At 34.9% G+C, this 11,534-nt stretch overlaps 1 protein-coding gene across 2 annotated transcripts; it reads right to left on the bottom strand.

The window, feature by feature from the left end:
- Positions 1-5,768: 5,768 nt before the first annotated feature.
- LOC109827155 (probable complex I intermediate-associated protein 30) lies at positions 5,769-11,528 on the bottom strand. Of its 2 annotated transcripts, none has more exons than XM_020394119.1 (5): positions 11,524-11,528; positions 7,785-7,876; positions 6,933-7,013; positions 6,642-6,740; positions 5,769-6,270 (listed from the first exon to the last, which is right to left on the bottom strand). In XM_020394119.1, the coding sequence occupies exons 2-5, from the start codon at positions 7,797-7,799 to the stop codon at positions 6,079-6,081; spliced, it is 387 nt and encodes a 128-aa protein (XP_020249708.1). In that variant the 5' UTR covers positions 7,800-7,876; positions 11,524-11,528; the 3' UTR covers positions 5,769-6,078. The 2 variants fall into 2 exon arrangements, with proteins under 2 accessions (XP_020249708.1, XP_020249709.1); XM_020394120.1 differs by lacking the exon at positions 11,524-11,528 and adding an exon at positions 8,331-11,449.
- Between the last annotated feature and the right edge of the window lie 6 nt (positions 11,529-11,534).

The following is an 11,534-nucleotide window of genomic DNA, read 5'->3' as shown; positions in this document are numbered from 1 at the left end:
ATAATAGGACAATTTGAGTGAGACAACTAATGATGACGTATTTGAAAATATGATATTTATATAGTTATTAAGTTCTTATTACTAATTAACTTCCATGGATAAACACTTATTATATTAAGAATATTTTTTTCAAGTAATAGGAGACTTTGATTGAGATAATCGAGGATAATAGGACAATTTGAGTGAGACAACTAATGATGACGTATTTGAAAATATGATATTTATATAGTTATTAAGTTCTTATTACTAATTAACTTCCATGGATAAACACTTATTATATTAAGAATATTTTTTAAAGTAATATTATTATTATTACTATCATCAATAATATAATATATTAATAATATAATGTATTGAAAAAATTTAATCTAAATATTTATGTATCAATTTAATCCAAATTAACTTATTAATATTGTACTTAACATATATTAGTGATTAATTATTATTTAAAGAAGAACAACCTAGATTGAGATATAAAAGTCATAACTATTACAAATAAAGACGTGGCTATTAAACAAAGTCTTAAGTATAACAAATTAAGTCCAATTACCACGAACTAGAAACTAGACTCCTCATGACATGCGTGTCCCGTCCTGCCATATATGCTTCGCCATTTTTTCCCTCCACTTTGCCGCACTTGTCTGTTTTGTCTATTGAGTCTATAAATCATTGTCCTCATCGGAATCTACATCAAGTGGTGCAACATTGCGTGGTGCCGCATAAGGAAGATTGGAAACTTCAAAGTCATCATTTGAGTTCGCTAACTTCAAAAAGTTACACATGCCGATACAAGCCCAAACCATATTTTTCTATATCTCACATGAAAAACTAGGAGGTTGATTCTTGAAAATAGTGAACCTCGACTTGAAAACGTCGAAGATATGTTCGACACACATTCGGAGACATACATGCCGATGGTTGAATAACTCATGCGGATTACGTGGCTGCTGACGGTTGCTGGCTGGGCCAAACTCCTTTAGGTGGTACATTGTACCTCGATACAGAGCTAAGAACTACAACCTATTGGGATAACCACAATCCACCAGATAGAATTTGCCTACGATAACATATTGCTAGAATTGTAATCGACAAAAATCTTAAAAAGTAAGTGTTAAACTTAACAATTTGACATAAAGATTATTACCATCTAGAAGTGGAAATCTGCATTCACTCCTTCATTTCATTACATCCTTCAATACCTGTGAATCATTTGTAGATCCCTCCATCTCACCAGGACATAAATGAACTTGAGATCAAACGTGCATGCCGCAAGGACATTTGGGAAAGATAGCTATGTCTATTACAGTATGAGGTCGATCCATGCAATACACCATACGAGGAATGTGAGTCCCATTGATTTCACCGATACAATCATATCCATTCCATTAACATGTATGAGATATAAATCAAATAATTTTATAATAAAGAATGAAGAGTAATATAATGCATTTGAAATTAAAATACCTTGAAATAGCCCAAAATGGGAGTCTAATGTGACATTTTCTGGCGGGTCAGTAGGAGGTGAAGCCATCAGAGAAGGGGGGATACAAGAGCTACGAGTGCTTTGTTGAAGCGCACACTTATAACAAATCGTGATTGATCAAACCTCTTGTTAGTAGTGCTATATCGTTGATTCTGTATAATTGTGAGAAGGAAAATAGCAACCATCTCCTCAATACTAATATAACGTGTATCTTTTAAATGGTTGTGGCCTCATAGTACCATACACAGTTTCATGAAGCAATCTGGACACATGATATAACTGACGAAAATCACAGGGTCTACTCTCCATCTTGGATTTGGAGTATTGAAGACTAAGATCTGTAATGCCATGTTTGAGGCCCGAACATGCACGCGACTGTATACTTGACTCTTCCTCTGATATGAGTTATGAGACCTGTGCAAATAGCTCTGCTAGTTGTGGCCTCATAGTACCATACACAGTTTCATGAAGCAATCTGGATACACATGATATATCTGACGAAAATCACGGGGTCTACTCTTCATCTTGGATTTGTTGTATTGAAGACTAAGATCTATAATGCCATGTTTGAGGCCCGAACATGCACGCGACTGTATACTTGACTCTTCCTCTGATATGAGTTGTGAGACCTGTGCAAGTAGCTCTGCTATTTGTGCAGCCATAGTGATTATACAGATTAGGAGATAATCGGCACTATCCTCTTGAAATAGCAAAATAGGCACCTCTGTACCTTCCATCCTGTTATATGCATGACAAAAAACTTCAGAAGGTACAAAATATCAATACTACAATATTAGATTCCTAATAAGATACAACAAAAAGCCTCTAGTATATGAAACTAATATCACTGTAACTCCATGGCCCTTGTATATGTAGTTTCCTAGAATAATTAATGTGGACACTTAAAAATATGACTAATTTCATCAATTTCTATGTATGAAGACAATCAAATGAAAATTGAATGGTCAGGAAATAAGTGGAAACCATACCTCAACCTTTTCTGTTTATTCACCTGAATTTGTTCAGAAAATAAGAAAGCATGCACATTGGTCTATCAGAAAGGCCCTTCAACAACAATTTCTCCAAGAAATAGCATAATCAATTATATGAAGCATAATCACCTCTAGCTGAAAGATTTCAAGCCATTCTCTAAACTTTCATATCTTAGATACTATCTACATATTGTTCTGGCTGGACTAAGGACGATAACACCGAGCCTGTTGTGGGCATGGTCTTGATGATGGTCAGTGCCACGGCTGGTATAGTCGAGCAGTAACTGCTGATTAGCTAACTTATGATGCTTCTCTTCTTGGTGGAGGTTGCCAAGTAGATCATCAACATTGATGGCAGCACACATGAGACAAGCTAAGGCGACGAATGGACCAAACTTCAGGTAGAGCCCAGAGAGAATAAATTCAATAAGGTCCGCTTCATTGACATGGTTGGATGTAGCAGCTAGGAGATCAGCAAAAGTACTCTTATTCTCAGCATAGTTGAAGATGAGAAATCCTTGTCGCATGTTTTTGCAATTGAGAGCGTAATTGCATAACTCGTGCTTGTGATTGAGATTGAAATATGCGCTGCAGAGTAAGCCAAGCATGATGAGAGGTTGTGGCATAAGTATTATGATCCAATGCACGTTCCATAATGGTGGACTTCAACCAAAGCAGCACTATCCTATCTTGTCGGTTCCATGGGGCTGGGTTGGGAGTGGGCTGGGCTTAGGAGGTTCGTCCTGTAGCGAGGGGGAGAAACTGCAGAGGTTCCTTGTTATCTTGACTGACAAGGAACCCAAGAACAAATGCATCTATGACTGACAAGGAAGTCAAGAACGAATTCCTCTAGGACTGACAAGTCAAGAAGATAAATGATAAGTGTGGATGAGGGGTGCGAAGGTGGTTCATTGACATTGTGCTGAACGGATTAAAGGAGATTGGTGTTTGGGTTGTTGTTATTGGCCACATTGGAGGCTCATTTGGGCTTGTGGAGTTGGTTGCCATTGCATGATCTAGGAGATTGGAGGACAAAGTTTTTTTAACGTTATTCAAGGAACAATTTTTTGAAACAGACCCATTTCAAATTTTTTTTTTAAACCGACCCCTTTTTTTTATTTACCAAAACCGACCCGATTTTATGATTAGCAGATTAATCACCTTCCTAAATAGTCGGGGTTGGCAACCCCGACTATTTAGGACATTAATTTTTAGGGTTTAAGACTTCTAATTAGGGTTTAACATCGTCCTAAATAGTCGGAGTTGCCAACCTCGACTATTTAGGAAGGTGATTAGTCTGCTAATCACAAAATCGGGTTGGTTTTGGTAAATATAAAAAAAAGAGTCGGTTTTAAAAAAAATTGAAATGGGTCTGTTTAGAAAAATTGTTCTATATATATATATCATATTCAAATGGTTTAATTACTTCATAATAAAAGAAAATTACTATAAGTAATCGAAGTCATTTCCTAACTCTAAGAGGTTGTTTTGTTTAGTTGTAAGTGAAAATTGTAAGTATGAAAGTCACTTATTCTTATTCTTGAGACTTCACTTGTTTGTTTTATTGAAAGTTATAGTGAAAGTGAGATCCAAAATATAGTACACATTAGACTTTTTGCAATTTCAACATCCCCTAAAAAAGTGCAGAAGTGAGCCATGAAAGTGAAAAGTGGGGAACACATTATATTAAAATACTATAATAATTAATATATCAGATTTGTTTCATCTTCAACGATATCTCATATCCTCTAATTTTTCTCTCACGCCTCTTTTCTTTTCCCGTTGTATTTTCTCCCTTTTTATTTTTTACCTCCATAGAAATAATCCCATTGTTTTCCCCACGTTTTGAATACTATTCTCATCATTTTTGGTTGGAACAATAGTTTGAAATATGTCATTAATATTTGTTTTCATTGAAAATAAATAATTGGGTTATTTACATTTTGTAGCTTGCGTGTTCTTTGTGATTCTCTCATCTCCACTTGCAAGTATTACAAAAATAATTTGATCATAATGTTAATAATACCAAGAATTTCTTTTTTGCTGAAATTTTGTGAGAAAGTGTAATGTGAAGATGTAAGTTGACAATGTGAAAGTGAATTTCAAATATGTAAGTTACTTTTTTTACAAATGACTTTTACATCCATGTCAGCACGCAAGTGAAATACAATGTTTGTTTGAAAAATTAAATTATTATCGAAAGTGTAATGTGAAGATGACGTGGCAAAATAAGATTAATTAGAAAGTATAATTAAAATCATTTGTGAAAATTAGTTACATTTTTGTCACTTTCATGTGACTTCACCACTTTTTTAGGGGAAGTCAAAATTACATTAAATCATATGTGGTAACTTTCTTGCATCTCACTTTCATAACCACTTACATGAAAACAAACATCTTAATTGTTAAATGAAAGTAACTTTCTTATTTTTTATCTTTCATTTGCATGCAAACAAACACTAATACTAGAACTATCCATGGTGATTGCTTAGTTTTGGGTATATATGTCTTAGATTTTATTTATTTTGTTAAATTAGTGCTGATGACTACATGATCTCAGTCCTGAATAAGGTTCAAAATGGTAAATAGAGAAGGGGAGTGATTTAAAGAAAAACATAGTTTTTTAATATATAAATAAACAAAATAATGTTGCCACATCATCCTCACTTTTCTAATTTCAACAATAACTTGTTTTTGCAAACAAACAATGTATGTCACTTGTATGCTGACTTGGATGCATTTTCACACTTTCAAAAAAGAGTCACTTTCATACTTTCAACTCAGTTGCAAGTAGACAAACACCCCCTAAGGTCAACCCGTACACTAAAATTATGCCTCGTATGCCTCGTGATACCCAGTTGTAATTAATCCCATTTAAATTTGGATTTCCTTTTATTTCAGAGTTACCCGTACAGTAGGGATATTAAATGGATAGGTTTAGATATTAAATAAACGAGCCATAAATGAGAGGGACATAAATAGGCCGTGCATATACCTAATTTAAAAACTAAAAGTTTTAAAAAGTGTAACTCTTATGATGCTTCATTGAAATTCACAGATGCCAAATATATGATAAAAGGACTTCTAGGGAGTTGATACCACATAACATGTGATGGACATACGCAGGAGTTGCAACATAGATCCAGGGAGTTCGGAATATCAACGATCATTTTGAGGTACCACATTAGACTTTACGGTATCTGGCATAATATATATCATTATTATATATACAGGTTTTAATAGCAGAGCTCAGGCTACTCTATTTGCCTACAAGCACCTAATGCGCATAAATCTCCTCAGAATATTCAAAAAATTATACATAAGCATCAACTCTAATAACAAAAGACCATTCGCATATCCGGAGAGAGATTCTACCTATGAATGAAATGTAACTGGCTTAGCTCTCCAACATAAATTTCTCCGCTCAAAATTCTCACACTCAGAAACTATTATACATACAAAAAGGAACAGACTTGAAAGAGTACAACAAACCAAAATCACAAAATCTATAGAGAAGGTATGCATCACTTGACAGCTTACAGGATTGCCGGTTTATTGATATATTTTCATTTTTCAGGGACCAGAACCAGAAGAGGGACAAAACTAATATGTTCTCAAGGCTTTGATCCAATCGATATCCAGTCTGAAACCTCCGGGGCCAGATTTGGCGCCCGGAACAACACCACCTTCAGCATTAACGGAGAATGACATCCCAAGTATACGAGCTGGGTTCATCTCTAACTTGGCATCAATCACATTTCCCCTCCATGTTGGTAGATATCGTTCTAGAGGGATCTGGCATTATTCAAAGTTAACAAGTGTTTAAGCTTCTTGCTCATGAAAACTTGCCTTATAATTTTCAAAGGAAATGTAGTGGTAAGTATAAGGGGGGAAAAGGGCTAATTGCGGATAGACCCTCTATACCGTTGCCAAATTGAATTACAACCTCTGTAGTTCTATTGTTGCAGATAGACCGCCTGATTGAAATGTTTTTGACCCTTTTCAGGGGGTCTATCTGCAACGACAGATTTCACTCAGAAAGTCTATCTGTGATAATAGAACTCTTTTAGGGGGTCTATCTGGAACAATAGAACTACATGGGGTAGTAAGTTTAATTTGGCGCTAGCACAGGGGGTTGATCCACAATTTTTTCTTAAAAAACTTGCCTTTGCAATATGCCATTGGTCTTTCGGTGCAAAAACAAATGCTTGCCATGAATTATCCTCTTCTTGTCCTGGTGAATTTATCCAATTCTCAGTGTATATCTGCACCAGGGAACAGATGACACTGAACATATTTACTTCAATTTTCAGCAAGAACAGAGATGGAAGAAAGATTCAAATTTCAGTTGTCATTTTGTTTACTAAAACTTACAGTTGATATATAACATCTTCAGCAAGAACAGAGATGGAAGAAAAATTCAAATTTCAGTTGTCGTTTTGTTTACTAAAACTTACAGTTGATATATAACATCTCCCATCTCCTCGAACCCTCAGGGCTAATGTATCATATGGCTCCAAGTCTATGTAGCCATCAAACTGCATGAGAAGATTGGGGAAATAGTGATATAAGTCAGCATTGAACATACGACAATAATGAAAATGTTAGTAAGCACCAAACTAATTTTGCTACTGAGATGCAAACTCAAATTTTGTTGAAAAACAAAATGTCATGAATCATGATTTATTCAGACTGGACCCCCAATCTAAATGCAGTCAACAATAGAACACACTTCTACAGTAGAATCCATATCCAAGGCCAGGTAATAAGTAAACAACCAGATCAAGATTCAAAACTACATGCAGTCAGTATCACTAATAATCAGCTAATCTACACGTCAAAATAAGTTCATAATGCACTTTGAGACATAAAGGTTACCGCAACATGTCCAGATAATGCTCATCTTACTTGTATACAGAAGTGAGCTTGATTCACTTCCATTAAACTTGCACTCACATTTATCTGCTATTATTTTTGTGAAACACGAAGATTAATTTGATATCTAAATAGTGTCTACATCAATATACATATTTCATGATCAATAATTAAAAGGGATCCACCAACAACAAAGCCTTAATCCCAAACTTTTCTAAATAAAAAGAGATATGAAAGGAAAGTATTAAATATCCTACAGAAGCTAGTACATTTACAACACTAAAGGCAGTTTCAAGATTCTAAGTCAGAGATTTACAAGTTAACTTCAGAAATTAAATTAGATATCACAAACCGTAGCCATGGACAACAGCTTCTTCAAAACAGTAAGTGCCAAATAATTAAAATAAATTAGTTAAACATTGTGATGCAGTTACCTTCTTACTTCGCATTCCACAGAAACCACTTCGATTTATTCTCCACGTGGAACCCTCAGTCACATCCAAAGAAAGATTGCCAGAAAAAATTCCTTCACATGTTTTGTTAACATTCACCATTAAAAATTCGCTTGAGGATGGCATGCTTATAGAATGAATAATTCGACAGAAATAAGATCGTATGAAAGAAGGAATCAAGGAATTACTACAAGTCCTGAGTTTCCGATTGTGCCAAGCGATTGTGCCAAGCATCACCAATAAAGACCTCTAAGACATGTACATTAGTATAGTACACATAGTTATGTCAATTGGAGGTCAAAACATGATTTAAACAGAAATGATTCAGAAATTGTCTGCAGTCTGCCGTGTTGGATGAAGATTACATAGGTCTTCTGAAGAGAAATCATGCAACAGTAATATATTGAAGCAATCTTGTGAAGAAAAAACATGCAACAGTAATTTATTGAAGCAAACATCATCTTTCTAGTTTATACTAGGGGTTTAGCTAAAGAAATTAGAATTATAATCTGGTAAAGCTGACTGCACCTGATCTCTCATTCCATTCCCTTAGTTAAAACTTCTGTGTGAATTGATTCCCTTTTCCACTCTACTTTTATTCCTTTGTGCGTGTGTGCTGTGTGGATAATTGACCCGTTTGATATGAATGAAGCTCTTTGAAGACTCTTAGGATGATAGTGTAGACTTCAAAAACTTCAGCTCAAATGGAAGTATACTTGACAGCAACAAATGAGGCTTGCTCAATTTAAGGACTCGGGGTCTGTAACATGGAAACAGACACTGACATAAAAAATTCTAACAGCGAACATTTAAGGGTCTCCACGGAAGAGAACTTTAAAATGGCCAAGAGGTAATTTCAAGGCTTGATACTGCTGAGAAAACTGCTGAACAATTCAAAACAAGCAAAACCTCAAAACAAGCGTAACTTATAATCATATTCTTGCTAAACAGAACAATTAGCATACTCAGCTCGAAAGGTCTCAGAAAATGAGAAATAAACATCGAAAACATATGAATTCGTCTTCCTCCTAATATAGGTATCTGCTTGGAGTTAAAAAGCAGATGGAACAAGGAACCCAAGCTCATTGAACTAGTCTATGATTTTATACTAAGTTCATACTTTATAAGTTATACAGAAATTTAAAACAAGTCAACTTCCATCAACGGTTAATAGTAGATTGATAGAATCAAAGGCAAAACATGAGATCTTGGCACTTCTACTTTTTTCCAACATACTAAGAAAGAGAAAATTGTTTAGTTCATGTAGCTGTAATTGAAGTATGTTCCTTTCTGAAATTATGTTGACTTTTTTTCCAACATAACATTGTACCAAAAGAGTTGCTAACTCTAGAAACCCTCTTAACTCTAGACATTTGGACAAATGCCATCCTTTTGCTTTCCCCACAACGATGGGTTCATCACCCCTCTTAATCCGAATTTGGATTTTCTCCACTACAAAAATAGTAGAGGGGAGACCACTACCTTATTAACAACCTGATTCCTCTAGTGGGTGATTATGATTCATTCTAAATCTGACACTCGAATTGCTTCCTAATTTGCACTCAAAGACAAATCGTAACCATCCACTAAATAAATCAACAGCTATTAATAAGGTAGTGTTGTCTCCACTACTTTTTTGGTAGTGGAGATGATCTGAATCCCCTCATCCCCCCTCTGTACCTCTTCTCTCAAGTTGTTTCACTTGATTTTTTTTCAGGTAAAGGAGTATTTCAATCTCCCTTCTAGTTAAAATTCCCTTATCAGTCGTTCATCTCTATGTTTGAGACGTTACAACTGTACAACATGCCTCCATGTATGAGAGGTTCTCAATAACTCCAAGCCTGATACACTACAACCTGCCTCCATGTCACAGAAAAAAAATATCAAGATCCTGACCAACTTCAGATTGTTACTGTAAAGCTGAAAGACGGGGCACAAACATCTTTTTGGACGCAGATGAAAATTTAAAATCAGCTACTTATGCCCAGCCAGTTTATCCTGACAAATCTCCAAAGGATGTTATCGCTACTGAAATTGCAACAAATTGGGGATGAGATAATTACTTGGTGCAAGCTACGGGAAGTGTGATTTCTTTTAATCCTTCAGATGGCCAGATTGGTGATACTTTCACTAAATTGTCATCTAGGGTATATTTTTTGCTTTTATGTAATAAGCTGGACATGGTATGTGTGCGTCTGCGCGAGCTAGTTTGAGGGAAAGTATTAGAGGAGTTGAGGAATGTTCGAGCATATTGTTTAGTCCCACATTGGAAAGAATGTACTTGCTCAGCTATAAATAAATCACACCAATAACATAATGACCGCCGAGATGCCTAATTCCATGAGAACTACAAGAGGAAAAAGTGAAGAGAAGATAATAAAAGGCATTTTGTTGATCTGTTAGGCTGTCCTTTTTTCTGGTCTCTATTTATAGTCAATAACATGATAACGTCCATATCTGTCTTAAGTCATTGAATATCATCTCAATTTTACGCTTAAATTCCAATTTACAAAGACATTTTCCAAGTATTAATTTAAACATTCCAAACATCTCAAAATTTAATGTTAATTCTTCATTGGTTACAAAGAAAATACTTTTGAAGTATTTTCTAACTTAAATATAGTTTTTTTAAGCATTGTTCATAGCTTTAGACACTGAAGCTCCATTATTGTGATCTTAAACTGCTGAAACTTCTAACACTGACAGTCTGAAACTCCATTATTGTGATCTTAAACTGCTGAGACTTCTAATACTGACAGTCAGAATACCATCACCGCTATAGGATTTTGAACAATGGTAAAGTTTTTTACGAATGAAATGTTCACATAATGGACATATAACTCCTTTCCATAAGCGTCTAAACAATATCCAAAAGTTTTGCTAAGGTCTCAAAGTGTTCTAATTTAGCAATCCTGAACTTCAAGTCCAAATCCATAATGGCAGGAGATTGTTCGTATTGATTTCCATTTTCCCATACGATGTGTGAAGCAGGACAAAACAAATCAAGATTTGTTTTGGAGTTAGGATTAGGAATATTTGTTAGGATTTAGTTTTTCTTGGGACTCATTTTTAAATATTTTAATTAGTTATGATTAGTTGATTCCATAAGCATGAAGACAACAGGTGCAAAGCCAAATCCAGTTGTGTGTTGCAAGTGAAACCCGGCTAACACCCTATTTATCTTTTCTTTTCATACTTTTTTTTTCTTTAGTTTTCAAATTTAGATCCACAATTAGAGTTGATTGACTCCATCCCGCATCATTTGGTCTACAATTAGAGTTGACTGCCTCCATCCCGCACCAATTGGTATCAAACCTGAATGATTCATCTTCATCTTCACTTCAAAAAGGGAAAGCAAAAAACCACTTCATAATCTCAAGTCATTACCAGATTCAAAGCCCAAACCCAAGTTTTTCTAATCCTAACTCCAAAACAAATCTTGATCTGTTTTGGTCCTGCATCAATGTGCAATGCTAAGTTTCACCAAATTCCATGGAAGTTCATCCTGTTATGCTGATGGTGGAAATAAAATTTTCAAGCTGAAAAGAGCTTACTTAGACCTGTGATATTTAACTAATTTTATCACCATTCATTTTTAAATCAAGAAGCTTTTACAATGGATGTGGATATTCAAGTATATCATAATGCCCTGAAAAAAACATCACTTAAAATTTATTTCTCATGATTTAAAAAAATGAACATCATGTTAAATCAAACATACCATTGAGTCCA

This window comes from Asparagus officinalis, unplaced genomic scaffold (assembly GCF_001876935.1).
Source record: "Asparagus officinalis unplaced genomic scaffold, Aspof.V1 AsparagusV1_Un56, whole genome shotgun sequence".
Classification (NCBI taxonomy): domain Eukaryota; kingdom Viridiplantae; phylum Streptophyta; class Magnoliopsida; order Asparagales; family Asparagaceae; genus Asparagus; species Asparagus officinalis.
This window is presented reverse-complemented; position numbering and strand designations above follow the sequence as displayed.